Raw genomic sequence first — 18,414 nt, 5'->3', positions numbered from 1 at the left:
GACACGGGGAGAATAATGTACCTAACAAATTATTCAGAACAACAAATCTACAATTGCCTTAAATTCAACTCAGATATTTCACTGTAGAAAAAGATATGTGGCGAAATTCTCCCCCAACGGCGGGATGCCCGCCGACTGGCGCCAAAGCCGGCGCCAATCAGACGGGCATCGCGCCGGCAAAAAGGTGCGGAAATCTCCGCATCTTTGGCGGCCTAGCCCCAACATTGAGGGGCTAGGCCGACGCCAGAGGGATTTCCGCCCCGCCAGCTGGCGGAAATGGCGTGTGTTGCCCCGCCAGCTGGCGTGGAAATGCGGCGCATGCGCGGGAGCGTCAGCGGCCGCTGTCAGTTTCCCGCGCATGCGCAGTGGGGAGAGTCTCTTCCGCCTCCGCCATGGTGGAGGCCGTAGCGGAGGCGGAAGGGAAAGAGTGCCCCCACGGCACAGGCCCGCCCGCGGATCGGTGGGCCCCGATCGCGGGCCAGGCCACCGTGGGGGCACCCCCCGAGGTCAGATCGCCCCGCGCCCCCCCCCAGGACCCCGGAGCACGCCCACGCCGCCTGGTCCCACTGGTAAATACCAGGTTTGATTTACGCCGGCGGGACAGGCAATTCCTGGGCGGGACTTCGGCCCATCCGGGCCGGAGAATCCAGCGGGGGGTCCCGCCAACCGGCGCAGCCGGATTCCCGCCCCCGCCCAATCTCCGGGAGGGGAGACTTCGGCGGGGGCGGGGGCGGGATTCACGGCGGCCAACGGCCATTCTCCGACCTGGCGGGGGGTCGGAGAATGACGCCCATGGATTCAGATTCCTAAAAGTTCACAAGTAAAATGCAAGAGGCTAATATTGCATTACACACTGTACATAGCATGTTACATAACAGAAACAAGCCATGGTCTACACTGGTGTCCTTTTCCATATAAGCCAGCTAGTCTGATCATACATTTGCATTTGCTCCACACTACACCATATACTTTCAATTTTTTTCCTTCTGAGAAAACACAATTAATTTATTTTAAGATAATTTGCACTTTAATAGACCAAACAGTTGTGGCAGAGAATTCCACATTCAATCCACCCACCATGTAAAAATATTTTTCCTCCCTCCACTTTAATTATTTTGCGATTATCTTAAATTTGTGCTCCCTCAAAACCATATTATTGGAAACAACGTATTCCATTTATTTTATTCTAACCCTTCTTAATCTTGAAGACCTCTATCAGGTCATCTGTTAACTGTTTCAGTTCCAGTGAAAATAAATCCCAAGCTCTATAGTGTCTCTTTGTTAAGAGACAGTTGAAAACTTGTGATTTTTTCTTCATCCCTTTAACATCCTAATAAATATACCACAACCATGACAACCTGTATTTATACACTTTGCTTTAGTGTCATAAAATATCCCAGGGGGCTTCACAGAAGTATTATAGAACAGAAAACAACACCAGACTAGGTGGTATTAGGACAGATGATCCAGGGCTTGGTGAAAGTTTTTAAGGAACGTCTTAAAGATGGAAAGCGTGGCAGGGAATCACTAAGATTTCAGGAGGGAATTCCAAAATTTAAGGAAACTAAAGTCATAGCACCGTTAGTGGGCCAATCAACATCAGGGCTGCTCAAGGGGGCAAAATGTAAGGAATGCAAATACCTTGGGGAGGTTATCAAGTTGGAAGAGATTACAGAGATAGGAAAGGGCAAGGCCATGGATATATTTGAAAACAAAGATGAGAATTTTAAAAGTGAGGCATTGCTTAAATTGGAGTCACTTTAGGGAGGCAAGCACAGTGGTGACGGGTGAATGGGAATTGGTGCGCATTAGGACGGCTAGGTGAGCTTTGGATGCTTTTAATCATTTAAAGTTTCTCACTAAAGTCAAGCTTTTTCTTGCTCAATAAAACTCTAGATGTTTCCATGCAGCTGAAATGGCATGTAAATAAGGATGCAAGTAAAAGGGCGGGATTGTTGGCCGGATCCGTTATATGGCGAGGCGCGCCCCTGCCGGCAGTGGGATCCACCTTCCCAGCAGCCGGTCAATGGGGTTTCCCTTTGTGGCCACCCTCACGCCGTTGGGAAATCCGTGGGCGTGAGTGCACTGCCAGCGAAGCTGAGGATCCTGCCGACTGAGAATCCCGCCCAAGTTGTTTCACTTCCGTAACTTTTCACTGTATGTAATTGAGTCCAATGAAAACATGCAAATATTTCAATACAAGGGTAGACATTATCAGCTGAAGGTAGCGCTGACTTTAAACAGCAAAATTAAATGATTGAAGATGCAGATGAACTTGTCCAAGGTTCTTTTCCAATCCAAGGATAATCTTTTTACACTATGCCATGTGAAGTTAGTTTTCATTATCAAACCAGAATAATCCCCTTTTACTTTTTCCAGAGTTTGCTCCCAACAGTAGATATCAACCTTTCGAGTCTGTCTTTCACTGTGGCCTTTACTGTCACAGGATATTCTCCTGTCAAAATACAAATAGGTAAAGGCTAAGGCATGGAAAAAGTATGACAAACTGTCAGCAGCAGTTAATTCCCATGAATTTAACATATTAGTATTTTGTTGACATTTGTTGCCATTTTAGCATCTGTTAAACGTCTGAGAAATTGTATCTTAGAGAGGGGAAATATAGCATATAATATGCTAAGATATTGTGATTATACATACAAGCTAAGCAGATAACATTAAATCACATATACAAGTACTGATAATGGTTACCATGAAATTACTGAGTTATCATAAAAACCTATCTGGTTTACAAATGCCCTTTAGGGAATTAAATTTGCTGTCCTTGTCTAGATTAGCCTGCATGTGATGCCAGACCCACAACACTGCGGTTAACTCTTAACTGTATACTTAAATGGCTCAGCCAGTAACTCAGTTCTACTCAACTGCTGCAACAAAACACAACGAGGATAAAATTATGGATTGCAGTGGCTGCCCACCACATTTGGACAGCAGGGTAGAACAGTGGCTCCTCGCGTGCTTTCGGAGGAGACAGGCCCAGGTGTTGTCAGCCAGGACGGAAGCGAGACCCCAGAGGTGGATTTCCTGGGGAAAACAAATAGGGGGTCATGAGTCTCGTTCGTGGCTGTGCAAAGGAGTGACCTAATGGAGTGGAACCCCTCGGGGAGGACCCTCTGCCAGCGGGAAACTGGGAGACTCCTAGACCGTAGGGCCAGGAGGACGACCTTCCATACCATCGCATTCTCCCTCTCCACCTGTCTATTTCCCCGGGGGTTGTAACTGGTAGTCCTGCTCGAGGCGATGCCCTTACCGAGCAGATACTGACGCAGTTCAGCGCTCATAAACGAGGAGCCTCGGTCACTGTGGACGTAAGTGGGGAAACCGAACAGGGTGAAGATACTATGCAGGGCCTTAATGACAGTGGCCTTGGTCATGTCGGGGCATGGGATTGCAAAGGGGAAACTGGAGTACTCGTCAACGACGTTAAGAAAATACACATTGCGGTCAGTGGAGGGGAGGGGCCCTTTGAGGTCGATGCTGAGGCGCTCAAAGGGCCGGGATGCCTTCACCAGGTGGGCCTTATCCGGTCGGTAGAAGTGCGGCTTACACTCCGCGCAGATTTGGCAGTCCCTGGTCATGGCCCTGACTTCCTCAGTGGAGTAGGGCAGATTGCAGGCCTTGAAGTGGAGAAGCCAGGTGACCCCCGGGTGACAGAGGTAATTGTGGATGGCCCAGAGTTGGTCATCTTGCGCGCTGGCGCATGTGCCGCGGAACAGGGCATCTGGGGGCTCGTTGAGCTTCCCTGGATGATATACAATATCGTAGTTATAGGTGGAGAGTTTGATCCTCCACCTCAAGATTATATCATTCTTGATCTTGCCCTGCTGTGTATTGTTGAACATAAAGGCTACCGACCGTTGGTCGGTGACGAGGGTGAACATTCTACCATCCAGGTAGTGCCTCCAATGCCGCACAGTTTCCACAATGGCTTGAGCTTCTTTTTCAACTGAGGAGTGTCGAATCTCGGATCTTGAGGGTACGGGAATAAAAGACTACAGGCCTGCCTGCCTGGTTAAGGGTAGCGGCGAGGGCGACCTCTGATGCGTCGCTCTCCACCTGGAAGGGGATGGACTTGGCTTTGGTAATATCTGCCTTGATGCGGCTGAAGGCCTGGCGGGCCTCAGTCGTCAGGGGGAAGATGGTGGCTTTGATAAGTGGGTGGGCTTTGTCTGCATAGTTGGGGACCTACTGGGCATAATACGAAAAGAACCCGAGGCATCTTTTCAGGGCCTTGGGGCAGTGGGGGAGGGGGAGTTGCAGGAGGGGGCGCATGCGGTCGGGGTCGGGCCCTAGGTCTCCGTTTCCCACGACATAGCCGAGGATGGCCAGTCGGGTTGTGCGGAAAACGCATTTCTCCTTGTTATAGGTGAAATTGACGGCTTGCGCGGTGTGGAGAAACTTCTGAAGGTTGGCGTTGTAGTCCTGCTGATCATGGCCGCAGATGGTGACGTTGTCCAAGTACGGAAATGTGGCCCGCAGCCCGTACTGGTCCACCATTCGGTCCATCGTTCTTTGGAAGACCGAGACCCTGTTGGTGATGCCGAAGGGGACCCGGAGCACGTGGAAGACGCGGTCGTCTGCCTCAAAGGCCGTGTAGTGACGATCTTCCGGGCGGATTGGAAGTTGGTGGTATGCGGACTTCAGATCTACCGTGGAGAACACCCGGTAGTGTGCAATCTGATTCACCATGTCCGCTATCCAGGGAAGGGGGAACGCATCGAGTTGCGTGTACCGGTTTATGGTTTGGCTGTAGTCTACAACCATCCGGTTCTTTTTCCCGGTCCTGACGACCACAACTTGAGCTCTCCAGGGGCTATTACTGGCCTTGATGACCCCCTCCCTCAAGAGCCGCTGGACCTCTGACTTGATAAAAGTCCTGTGCTGGGCACTGTACCGCCTGCTCCTGGTGGCAACGAGTTTACAGTCGGCGGTGAGGTTCACGAAGAGCGGGCCAGGAGCGACCTTAAGAGTCGCGAGGCTACATACGGTGAGAGGGGGTAGGGGCCCGCTGAACTTCAGGGTCAGGCTCCTGAGGTTGCACTGGAAGTCCAGTCCCAACAGGAGAGGAGCGCAGAGGTCGGGGAGGACATGTCATTTGAAATTGGCGTACTCGGCGCCCTGCATCGCGAGGTTCGTGACACAGTACCCCCGGATCTGCACCGAATGTGATCCGGAAGCGAGGGAGATTGTTTGGAATGTGGGGAAAATTTGGAGAGAACAGCACCTTACCATGTCTGGATGTACAAAGCTCTCCGTGCTCCCAGAGTCAAACAGGCAGGGCGTTTCGTGCCCATTGACCCGGACGGTCATCATCGAGTTCCTGAGGTGCTTGGGCCGTGACTGGTCGAAGGTGACAGCGCTGAGCTGTGGGTAGCCGGCGTGGTCGGAGGTGTGAGGTGGTCCCAAGATGGCTGCCCCTGTCGGTCGCACGTGTCGGGCGGCGTTGAAGATGGTGGCAAAGATGGCGGCCCCCATGAGTCGCACATGTTGGGTAGGGTTAAAGATGGCTGCCCCCACGGACAGCACGAGGCTGATGACGTGTCCGAAGGGGGTGGTACCGGCAGGCACGCCACCACGCTGCGGGGCCTGTGAGTCTGAAAGTCAGGCCTGTGATTTAGAAGATTTGGATCTGGCCAGGCAGACTTTGGCAAAGTGTCCTTTCTTGCTGCAGTCGCTACAGGTCGTGTTCCAGGCCGGGCAGCCCTGCCTGAGGTGCAGGTTCTGGCCGGAGAAATAGCAGGGCAGCCCCCCGGGTTAGGCGGGCAGCCGCGCGGCACAGGCCTGGGACACCCTCTGGGCGGGTGTCCACGAGGGAATCACGTGGTCGGAGGGGAAGGCATTGAGGCTCTGAAATGCTACTTCTAAGGAGGTGGATAGTTTTACCGTCTCTTCTAGGTCGAGGTGCCCTTTTCGAACAAGCGCTGTCTGACGTAATTGGACCGGACTCCAGCTACATAGGTGTCCCGGATGGTGAGTTCCATATGCTGCGAGGCCGTGACGTCCTTATAATTGCAGTTTCGAGCGAGTACCCTCAGGTCGTGTAGGTATTCCTCCAGCGATTCCCCGGAGCATTGACGACGAGTGATGAGGAGATGCCGCATGAACACTTCGGTCACCGGCCTCACATACTGCCTTTTCAGGATCGCGACCGCGTCTGCGTACGTGGTCGCTTCCTCGATCTGCACGGAGATTCTGTGGCTCACCCGGGCGTGGAGGAGACTCAGTTTCTGTTCCTCAGTGACGGTGGGCGAGGAGGAAGCGGCGAGGTAGGCTTCAAAACAGCGGAGCCAATGCAAAAAAATTCCTTTGGCTTCTACTGCCTGAGGGTCGAGTTCCAGTCGATCAGGTTTGAGGGCTGCTTCCATAGCGATATTGTAGCTGATTAAATTGATGCGACCATCAATTCACACGAGACGGAGAGTTGAAGTGAACAGCGGTTTTAATCAGCTAGAACTGATGCCTGCCTGCGACTGCTCTGTACTGAATGCCGCCTACAGGCTGCAGATCTATATACCTCCCCCGAGGAGGCGGGGCCATAGGCGGAGCCCACAAGGGCACCAACATAATACAATGTAATGTAATGTAATACAATGGTGAATGGTAGCAGTAATACATTCACCACACCCTGTAACAGATGGATAAGAGCATACAAGAATTGTTCCCTCAGTATACAGCCACATTGAAAATAGTGGACACATATCTCCATTATTTTTATTTTTTTCCTTTGTGGCCTTCAGTCTCACACACACCAATATCTGTAGAGCCTTCACCTCCTGCTACTCTCTATTAGAGAAGTACTACTAGAAGTACAGCTGAAGTGCCGGTTTTGGAGGAGCTCGTTTCAATTTTCCTGCTGCTAAACTTGCAGTTTCCTCAGGCTAGTGCTTTGCCTAAAGCCCTCATAAATCTCCAGAGCCTGCTGACTATCGTAAGATTAGACACAAACATCAGCTGACGGGCTGCACGGTGGCACAGTGGTTAGCATTACTGCCTCATGGTGCCAAGGACCAGGGTTCGATCCCAGCCCCGGGTAATTGTCCGTGTGGTGTTTGCACATTCTCCCTGTGTCTGCATGGGTCTCACCCCACAACCCAAAGATGTGCATGGTCGGTGGATTGGTCACGCTAAATTGCCCCTTAATTGGAAAAAAAAGGAATTGGGTACTTTAAATAAAATTTTTTAAAATATCAGCTGACATCAAAACCAAATTTAGGTTGATAATCCAATGCACCAACGTTACAATGTCTTCCTCAGCCCATTTCCCCAGATATATAAAAAGGTTTGTTCTAGATTCTGATGACAAACCTGGAAACCGATTTCTCATTCAAATTGACTTTTTCATTCAAATCATTGACGAGAGGAAAATATCCCCCAATAGTTTCCATTTATGTAACATTATTATTTCCCTTGCTCACATTACACAACATCTTGCAATTATATCGAGGGCGATTCTTCAATATGAGCCCAAGTGTTTGCGCCGTCGTGAATGCCGTCGCGATTCATGACGGCGCGAACCGGGCCCGAGTACGACCGATTCTGGCCCCGGGCCAGCACGGCGCTGGAGCGGCTCATGCCGCTACAGCCTCCTTTTGCGGCGCCAAATGGGCACCGCGCCAACCCGCGCATGCGCAGTTGGGCCGCGCCAACCTGTGCATGTACGGGGACCTTCTTTAATGTGCCGGCCCCGACCAACATGGTGTCGGTGTTCAGGGGCCGGCCGCACCATGAAGTAGGCCCAGGGGGGGAGAGGCCGGCCCGCCGATCGGTGGGCCCTGATCACGGGCCAGACCCCATCGGAGGCCCCCCCCCCGATGAAGAAGCCCCCACAGGCCGCCCCCGGACCGTTCGAGCAGAGTTCCCGTTGGCAGCGACCAGGGATGAACGGCGCCGGCGGGACTCTGTCTTATTGGCGCGGCCACTCGGCCCATCTGGGCCGGAGAATCGGTAGCCCCGCTGTTTCCAGCGGCCCGCGGCCAGCGCTGCGCCAAACGCGCCGACGCAAATGGCGCCGATTCTCTGCACCTCGGAGAATCGCGCGCCGGCGTCGGGGCGTCGTGGCGCGGTGCTTGGAGAATCGCCCCTTTAAAAGAACACCAAAAAGCAGCAACACATAGCCATTGTAACTGGGATCAGTAAGGTAACCAAACGGGGTAGGGTATGTAACTATAATATATTATATGTATATATATATATATGTGTGTATGCATACACACACACAAACATAAAAAATGTGTATATATATATTTTTTTCTCTGTGCTCTCAGCCAACTCTTAGTAATTTGACAGAGGCCAGGAACTCTTGGTGTGGAATATGACAGTGTGAGAATGACCTGTGTAACAGCATAATCTTTTTAGCAAGTGATGAGATTGAGGCTAATAACAGTCTGGCACCAATTATTAATTATTTTGTCCAATTAATTAATATTCCTCATACAGGAGTAGACCATACAACCTCTTTAACCTGTTGCACCATTCCTGTAGATCATGGCTGAGCCTCAACTCAATTCAATTTACTTGTCTTTGCTCCATATCCCTCAATACCTGATCTAACAAAACTCTATCACTCTCAGCCTCAAAAATCTCAATTGATCCAGCATTCACAGTCTTTTGTGGGAGTGAGTTCCAGATTTACACTCCCATTTGTGTGAAAAAATGCTTCCTGGTTTCACTCTTAACTCTAATTTTAAGATTGTTCCCGTTTGTTCTGGATTCCCCCACCAGAAGAAAGAGATTCTCGTCCTCTGTCCACCCCACTGAATCCATTTGATTCTCACAAAGGTGGAATGAGTTGTCTTGATGTTCTTTCAAATGGGTTGATGTAATTTTGAACACCTCGATGAGATAGTCCCTCAACCTTCTAATCTCAAGTGAATACAAACCAAATTTATGCAACCCGCTCTGAATATTATAAATCTGAGCTGCAGCCTCTCCAACAATAATGCATCTTTCCTGAGGCACAGCGTCCAAAACTGAACTCCAGATGGGGGTATGACAAAGGCTTCTGAGAGCAAAAATGCAACATACTGTGGGTCAAACATTGTAAAGGCAAAGACAATTGGTCGAGGAAAGATCGATTGGCATTGCCACAAGTTGAATTCACATAGTTGTTCCATGCAGAACAGAGGAATATTATCCTTTTTGTATAGCCTGATGCAGGCCCTCCAGCTCACCCTCTTGGAGCTGATAGTCACATGTACATTCCTTGCCCCATTATTTAAATAGCGCCGTCTTCAAATTTGAGGGAAAGTGACAAGAAGAAGTTCTGAGTTTACAGTGGCACAATGGCATGACTGGAAATTTTATCCTGGTATATATAAATAATGAAAAGGTACACAAATAAATAAATATATTTTGACAGACTTTTAGATATTTTTGTCAATGGCATGGCATATATCAGAGTCCCAATTCAGAAATTCATTGACTTCAGGACATGTTTTTCAGTTATTCGATATGATGCTTTTTTTACTGTTAGACATACTTTCATCGTCAGAAGGTTATCTACACAAAACATATAGTTGGTGATTAATCCGGTATGGTGGTCCAATTAACTTACCATTTATTCTTTCAATTCACAGAGATATTTATATCAGGACCTTTTTGTAGGTACAGGTATTCAGACTAGAGGAAGAAAATAATGTGCAAAATGTTAAATTCAAATTTTAGCCACTATTTCAGCTGTTTAGAACTGCTGAAGTAATTCATACAGAATATTAATTCCTTTGTTACAGGAGAGTGTTTTTTCCATTTATTCTTCTGCTGTTCTGATGGCACAGACCTACCTATGAATCTGTGCTCCAGTGTACCAAGGGCTCACTGGAATCTTTCTGAATTTACAATCCCCCATGTGCATGTCTGAGTTATAGGGTGGAATCTTCCGATACTTTTTCAAGGTGTCAGGCTCAGACTGAAAGCTGGCGTGTAGCTCACCAGTTGCACAGACCAGTTTTCTCTCCAGATCTTGAGCCTCTTTAAAGAAAAAAGATGACTGGGTGGGTTTCTACCATCATTCTGTGGGGTGGGGCCTGATAGAGCCAGCACTTGGCAGGAGCGCCTCGATCAGAACAGAAGTGTTCATATCTTCGCATCCTGAAGGAATTCCCTCGATTGATTCATGTTTTTAAAAGCTGTTGTAAACGTTGCCGACTTATGATTATTTAGTGAGGGGGGGGGGGGGATCATGTGGTAGGGAGGCCCGTTAATAATATTGACATTTATTATAATTCATTTAAATGAGGTTTCCGCCCTTTGAGTGCATGAATCTTGTGCTGTCGCTGGCGAGGGGTGAGAAAAATCGGGAAACGCAATCTCTCCGGAGAGAATCATGTTCTCTGATTCTCTCCGGATTTTCCACCCGTGTCGTTGTTCTCTCTGACGGCGATCACGGGCTGGTAATCGGCCCTATAGTTAGGATCTGTAATGATGGGGGTGCCATAACCAAGCCTAATCCTGCCCTTTCTTGGACAATTTTCAGATGGAATCAGGAATAACAATTTGGAGTTGCAGCATTGATATATTTTCCCGTCAGCCACTCAGGGACACTATATGATGGAATTTATTGCCCTCTGGAGACAGGCTTGCAGGCAGGAATCTTCGTAATATGGTGGCGGAAGGGGAGTTGACATCTATCATTATGCTTCGAAGTGCTTTGAGAGGTTGGTCATGAGACACATCAAATCCATACTCCCAGAATACCTTGATCCACTGCGATTCACATACTGCCATAACTGGTCCACAGCAGAAGCTCATCTCGACACAAGGACTCCTACGCCAGACTCCTATTTATTGACAATAGCAACGCCTTCAACATCATAATCCCTGCCAAGCTCATATCAAAACTCCAAAACCTAAGAAGTAGCTCCTCCCTCTGCAACTGGATCTTAGACTTCCTGATGCATAGACCACAATCAGTAAGGATAAACAACAACACCTCCTCCACGATAGTCCTCAATACTGGGGCCCCGCAAGGCTGTGTACTTAGCCCCCCATTATACTCCCTATACACACACGGCTGTGTGGCAAAATTTGGCTTCAACTCCATCGACAAGTTTGCTGATGACACAACCATAGTGGGTCGGATCTCGAACAACTGTGAGTCAGAGTACAGGAGTGAGATAGAGAACCTAGTAGCATGGCGTAACGACAGCAATCTCTCCCTCAATGTCGCAAAACTAAGGAGCTGGTCATTGACTTCAGGAAGCGAAATAATGTACACACCCCTGTCTGCATCAATGGTGCAGAGGTGGAGATGGTTGGCAGCTTCAAATTCCGAGGCATGCACATCACAATAATCTGTCCTGGTCCACCTACGTTGACGCTACACCAAGAAAGCACAATAGCCCCTATACTTCCTCAGGAAACTAAGGAGATATGGCAATTTTTACAGATGCACCATCCTATCTGGCTCATCACAGCCTGGTATGGCAACTGCTCGGCCCAAGACCGTAAGAAACCACACAGAGTTGCGAACACAGCCCAGTCTATCATGTGAACCTGCCTCCATCCATTGACTCTGTCTACACCTCCCGCTGCCTTGGGAAAGCGGGAAGCATAATCAAGGACCCTTCCTACCCGGGTTATGTTCTCTTCCAACCTCTTCCACTGGACAGGAGATACAAACGTACTAACAGATTCAAAAACAGCTTCTTAAACGCTGTTACCAGACTCCTGAATGACCCTCTTATGGACTCAACTGATCTCTCTTCGCATCTTCTCTACTGAGTAGCATTATACTCCGTAGGCTTGACCCGATGTCTATTTCTGTGTATTTACATTATGTATTTAATGTACATCCTATGTTTTTCATGTATGGAACGATGTGTCTGGACTGTACGCAGAACAATACTTTTCACTGTACCTTGGTACACATGACAATAAACCCAAATCCAAATCCTTATGTCCAGGAGTTATTTTCAGGAGTGGCAAATGTAGTGGTGCGGCTGCTCTCTAAATAGAGACAAGAGGCCAATTAAACCAATTAAGTGCTCAAATAAGAGCCATTTTCTACCGTGCCAGGATTTTAACAGCATCAGGAGAGGCTTGGGGATACCACTAAGGGCAGCATGGTGGCATAGTGGTTAGTACTGCTGCCTCACAGCACCAGGGACCTGGGTTCAATTCTGGCCTCGGGTCACTGTCTGAGTGGAGTTTGCACTTTCTCCACATGTCTGCGTGAGGTTCCTCTGGCTACCCCGGTTTCATCCCTCAGTCCAAAGATGTGCAGGTTAGGTGGACAGGCCATGCTAAATTGCCCCTTAGTGTCCAAAAGGTTAGGTGGGGTTACTGCTTAATGGGGATAGGGTCGGGCTGTGGGCCTAGGTGGGGTGCTCTTTCCAAGGGTCAGTGCAGAATCAATGGGCTAAATAGCCTCCTTCTGCACTGTAGATATTCTGTAGAAATTCTAAATACCAAGTAAACCTTGGTGGTTTCCAAATAGGCTTCTGATGGGGGACCCTCCTTAATGGTCACTACATGGCCAATAGCAATGCTCAAGCAATGTGTTCCCTGTGGTTCAGTTGTTTGAGGACTCTAATGGATGTCTGAGCTCTAGCCAAGCCTCATTGTGCATTCTTGGATGAAAGCCCAGATAATGAGCCCCAGCGTAAACATTGCTCGATTGACAGCTCTGGCTCTCTGATCTATGCTGTCAACTGCACACTGTTTATTTACACAAGATAAAGTTTGCAATTTCTGCTATTAAAACATTAACGGGTGTGTATGGTTGCCATTTTAATAGGCTTGTAGTAAAAAGGGCTTTTTTAAATGGAAGTGTTAAGTTATCAATGAGTGTTTTTGATAAAGGTTTTTTTACACATCATGGGGGAGATTTCTCCACTACCCGCCGCTAATACCAGAGTTCCCGATGTGGCAGAGATCCCATGTTAGGGGAAAAAATGGGATCGTTAGTGATGCCCTGGTCCCCCCATGACGGCGATATCGAGGTTCGCACCCTGAGCCAGTGTGAGCATACAAATGAGTCAAAATTACCCATTTGCATCCTATTAAGGAACTGGACACCCCTCTGGGCCAGGATTCACATGGGCGTGGGATGGCGCAAGTATTTGACAGCATGGCCCTGACGCAGTAGACTTCACAGTGGGCCAAGGGGGTAAGTATTTAAGGTAGGTGCCCCCAAGTCCATCGGAGGGCACCTCCCCCCACAATGCAAATCCTGCCCCCATCATACCCTCCCATCAGAGACCCCCACCAGACCTTCCCACCAGACTATCCCATCAGAACCCCCCATCAGGGACCCCCATATATCAGAGAACTCGCATATCAGAGACACCTGTAACAGAGAACCCACCATGTCAGAGAACTACCCCATATCAGAAGAAAATCTATATCAGAGAAGCCCCCCATATCAGAGAATCCCCCCATGTCAGGGAACCCCCATAACTGAAAACCCCCATATCTGAGAACTCAGCTCCTATAATAGAGACCCCCTCCCCCCATCAGTCACCATTGTCTGGAAGCTAAAGAACAGTCCAGGCAGAAACAGGGGAAAAAATTGTTGCTTTTTCACTCACCCGTCCCTTACAACTGCTGCCTCAAACAGGTGTCTAAAAAGCAGCAGCTATGCAGCTGTTATTTCATAGAAATCCAAAATGACATCACAAGTCATTAAACCCACTCAGATCCTTTGACCTGCAAGGCTTCTATTTACATCAAAGAGAAATAGCTTTTAGTAGGCTGTAATTGACAGCTTCCAGACAGCCAGAAGTCTGGATTGTTTATTTTCATTTCTCTTTACCTGCTTGGATGCATTTCAAGTAGCCTGCTTTGGACCTAACCGTAATGTTTATAAACACCTATGATTTAAGTGTTTTCACTTCCTCTTTTTCTCAGCAGAAAGCACTTAGCTCATTTTGATGTGGTTAGGAGCTGTCAATCATAGACACCCCCCCCCCACCCCCCCACCAATGAAAATCATGTCTTTGCAGGCATTTTCTCCCGGGCCGGGAATTTTCCTAGTTCCTGCTTTCCGCCTGAAGGATGAAACTCCAGCCCATCATTTATGACCAGGTGAAGGCAGACTCAGTGGCATGACATGTGCAGTATTTGAACGGGAAATTTCTACAATTCGGCATGTAAGTGAGAGGCAACAATACTCCCTAAAACCTTAGGGAATAAAGGAAGATTTGGGCCGCAATCTAACCAAAATAAAACATAATGCCATTTTGGGCAGGATTCGCGGGTTGATCCCGACGCTTATAGCAGGAATGACCCCGCTATCTACCGCACTCTGCCTGGTTTCCGTGTCCTTTCCCTGCCGAGGCCACACTTAGCCACACTTCCTACACTGAGGAGCGTCAACAATTGGAGCTCCTCAGTGCAGGAAAGGATTGGGGCACCATTTTCGGGCCTCTCGCACCCCACCACATAAGGCAAGTCACCCCCAGGCCCAAAATCCAGCATGGGCACAATGCAACTTGGCAGTGTCCCTGCCAGCCTTGCAGTGCCACCTGGGTATCCAGTAGTGCCATCTGGGCACCCAGTAGATCCCGACCAACAAGAGGGACCGTGTATGGAGAGAATGCATGAGTTAATGAACTAATGAGGGTTGATGACTGGAAAAGGAATGATTAACAATGTCAGGTCACATGGGATCTCGGAATTATAGTTGAGAGATGAGGAGCAGACTAATGAGAAGACCAAGCGAGCAGTGGCTTATGGAAAATGGGGACAAATAAGGAGACAAACTAGAAAGTGATGAGGGGCTTTGACTGGAATGGTGGAAAGATTGGGAAGAGCCTTTGGATGAAGGGAAGAGAAAAGAGAAAAAGCAGAGTGAGTTGCATAGCCGGTCTTGGTGTTCGTGACAAAACTTCCATGCACTCTTTGTATTTCATATTGAAAGCCGTGGTTTGAGCAGGTGTTTAGTTTTGGATTATAGGGCTGTTGTTGCAGTTCAGGGTGTAGAATAATAAGTGACTTGGCAAAATTGGAGAAAGGCATGTGGGACCAGATATAAAACAATTTTGTACCTTCAAAGGTACATATTGCTCCGTTCTCTGCAGAAACAGACTATTTTAGCACGAGGCTTGGTGATTAAGGACATATTCTTTTTTAAAAATAAAAAATAAAAATGGGATACAGAAATTAAATCAAAAATACAGAGGGTAATTCTCCCAAAAGATTTCCAACTGTGCTCTCCAGCAGGAAACAAGATGCAATTCCAGAGCACAATCTTCCCACAGTTAGAAATATTTTAGAGTCGGTGGGATTTGCTCCATGGGACCCTAGGAAGCCGGCAAGGCTGAATCCTCAGGGATCTCAGTGGGGGGGGGGGGGAGGAGGATTTTGGGCCTCACACCCAATTCAAGGGGCCAGCGGGAACCCAGCTAGGGCTAACAGCCCCGAAGAATTGCCCCCACTATACCTTCACTGAAAAGCTGTCAACCAATTCTTCAATTGTACTTCCTGAGCTATGATTAAATTACATAAATTAAACCTACAATTATAATATGAATCATATCCATAAATGAATTGTATTCATTTGGCACAGTTTCACAGTATCATAGAATTGTTACAGCACAAGAAGCAGCTATTCGGTCTAGCCTGTCTGTGCCAGCTCTCAGGCAGAAGATGCAAAAGCCTGAGGACACGCACTAACAGATTCAAAAGCAGCTTCTTCTCCGCTGCTACCAGACTCCTGAATGGCCCTCATATGGACTGAACTGATCTCTCCATGCATCTTCTCTACTGTGTAGCACGGCACTCTGTATGCTTCACCCGATGGCTATGTCTATGTATTTACATTGTGTATCTATCGTATGCCCGAAGTGTTTCATGTATGATACGATCTGACTGGACTGTACACAAAACAATAACTCACTGTACCTCGGTAGACGAGACATTAAATCTAAATCTGAATGAACAATACACCTTGTGCTGTTGCCCCGCTTTATCCTCATAATCCTGCACATTCTTCCTTTTCAGATAATAATCCAGTTCCCTCTTGAATGCTTCAGTTCAATCTGTCTCAATCACACTCTCAGACACGGTAGTCCTGGTCTTGCTGAATTGTTGTGCGAAAAAGTTTCATGCCTCCATTGCCTCTTTTGCCAATTACCTTAAATTTGTTACATTTTCAAGGATCCCTTTGCAAATTTGTTCTTTATACTATCACTTAAAATATGTTTTTCTGGAAACAGAAAAATAGAGAATAGTTTATATGATTTGGTCTAAATTATCTTAATTTTGAAAGTCACCTCAGCCACATAGAGAGCTTGGATGTTATCTACTGCTGTCTGTTTTGGCTGTTATCAATGTGGATCTAAACAAGTAGACTGGCTGCTATCTGGACTTGACCAGGTTGACAATTCCATATATGTTCAAACATTGTCTGTTGAGCGTGCATGTGACTGAACTCAGAACTTCAGTTTGCACATGTATCTGTGTGCGAATGGACTGGCTGCTGTCTAACTCTGCATGCAACTGGCCCATCTGCTGTCTGCACTTCATTCAGCTGGCTGGTGACTCTGCCCGGCTGTCTATTTATTGGATGTGTGTGACTCAGTCAAGTGTGTTTGACAGGCTGAATACAACTGGGTTGGTTCTATTTTTGATTGGATAGACTTGCATCTTTCAGATTGGACTGGCTGCAAGTGACTGTTGGTTGCATGTAGCTGTACTGATAGTTTGTGACTTGGCTGGCTGAAGTCTGCCTGCATGTGATTGAGTTGGCTGCAAACTGAATGTAACCAAACCGTCTATGTGAAAGTGAGCTGCCTGGCTCCTCTTTGCACTCCATAGATTTGTAGCCCCTTTTGCTGAAGCCAAAGCTATTAATTTTAAGGATATGTTGGGAGGTATATTTATGGTCAAACAGAGTGAGACAGATTGAAACCTACACATGAAGCTGTGTTTATTTTATTTTAGAGAGGTATTAAATAGGGTTCATTTAGAAAAGAGAGTGAGCCTTGACAAGAATTACTGAGGTTATGCAATAAAACTTTGTAATACGGGGTATACTATTTCCCAGTAACTGGCTGCGAAAAGAAAATCTGGCATCAGTGATTGTCAAACACAATGGGCAGCAGCACTTTAGTCAGAGCTCAATTGTGGAATTGAGCTGACTGTCTGACATGCATTCAATCTAGGATTTAAGAGATCATCTCTGTTGAGAGCTTAATTTTTCTCACTTAAAATGTTAAAAAATATAACTACCAAATTGGATATAAATAAAAAATATCAATGGTTATTTTGCATTTGTTCCATTTCCTGAACTGCTGGATGTGTTGTATTTTTAATCCAGATTTAAGCCTGTCTGCCCGGTGTTAATTAGGTGGGTGGCCAATTCAAATAGCCAGAAGGGATGGTGGCGAGGCAGTTTACAGTGCATTCTCCCTTGTTCCCCAGCAGGTTGAAAGTTGCTGGCCCCAGGCAGACAGGGGGCCTATCAAAATAGAAAAGCTCTCTCTCAATGGTATTATCTGGACTGTGATGCAAAATTAACGTTTGGGATTTGGAGACACAAAACTCTGTGATTAATGTTGGCAGCCATCAGCTGGGCAGAGGCCCAGGTAATTTTGTTTTAACATTTTTTAAAAACTCCTCATGGAGAAGGAGTGACTCAAGGAACCCTTGTTCCTCCTCTTCCCTGTACATTCCCTTCTCTTTCCCCCTGTGTCTAAGATTGTCATTCAGAGCACAGTAAAGAGATTTTAACTTGTGAATTTACGCTAAAATTTTCACCTTCAAAAGTAGGTAAGCTTCCTATTTATGTTCTGAAGTAGTGTGGGTTAATTTTATATCTAATATTTACCTCTACAAATGATTCAGGTGTTGGCACAGATGTTTTTCAAGTTGTTATTCTTGCTGGGCTTTTAGGCGGAGAGGGTATTTGACACAACACTGTGGTACAAGATGCTCTTAAATGGTACTAGAGTTAATATGTTGTCAGTTCAGAAAGCAGCACGTGGATGAACTGTGCTCCGACCAACAGAGTGGAATCATTCTTTAAATCAAGTTCTAAGCCAGTGCTTGGTACTACTTGGAAGTAATACTAAAATACAACTGTTGAAAGGAAATCATCACTCAATGTAATCACCAGCTGTTTACAGAATGAAGGGAATTAAACTGCCACTAGATGGCTGCAAAGATCTCACATTTCACTTCTGTTACATTTCTGTGTTAAGAAAAGACAAAATAGAAAGAAAGATACTCACATCTTCACTCTTGTTGCTTGAAATCGATTTGTCAGTCTTTTCTTCCAGTACCTTGTTCTCTTTCTCAGGCATTGCATCATCAAGCCAGCTTAGGTCATGTCTGGAGAAGATGCATTCCATTGCCTTCCGTACCCCCACTAAAGCCAGGAGCTATCACCAATCAAACACCAACATTGTAATTTGATAAAATTCTAATCAAACTACCAAACAACACTCTCAATTGAAT

General features: G+C 47.1%; 1 protein-coding gene across 1 annotated transcript in view; it reads right to left on the bottom strand.

Moving 5' to 3' along the window:
* Positions 1 to 531: 531 nt before the first annotated feature.
* The window catches only part of LOC140426952 (electrogenic sodium bicarbonate cotransporter 1-like), a 147,976-nt gene continuing 130,093 nt past the window's right edge, over positions 532 to 18,414 (bottom strand). Inside the window, exons 20-22 of the mRNA XM_072512257.1 lie at positions 18,189 to 18,338; positions 9,572 to 9,636; positions 532 to 2,455 (exon numbers count right to left, since the gene is read on the bottom strand). Coding sequence (XP_072368358.1) covers positions 9,583 to 9,636; positions 18,189 to 18,338 — 204 coding nt within the window. The 3' untranslated portion in view covers positions 532 to 2,455; positions 9,572 to 9,582. The remainder of the gene's footprint in view (positions 2,456 to 9,571; positions 9,637 to 18,188; positions 18,339 to 18,414) is intronic.

This window comes from Scyliorhinus torazame, chromosome 7 (genome assembly GCF_047496885.1).
Source record: "Scyliorhinus torazame isolate Kashiwa2021f chromosome 7, sScyTor2.1, whole genome shotgun sequence".
NCBI classification, from domain to species: domain Eukaryota; kingdom Metazoa; phylum Chordata; class Chondrichthyes; order Carcharhiniformes; family Scyliorhinidae; genus Scyliorhinus; species Scyliorhinus torazame.
The sequence above is the reverse complement of the archived record's forward strand: the minus strand, read 5'-3'. Positions and strand labels throughout refer to the sequence as shown.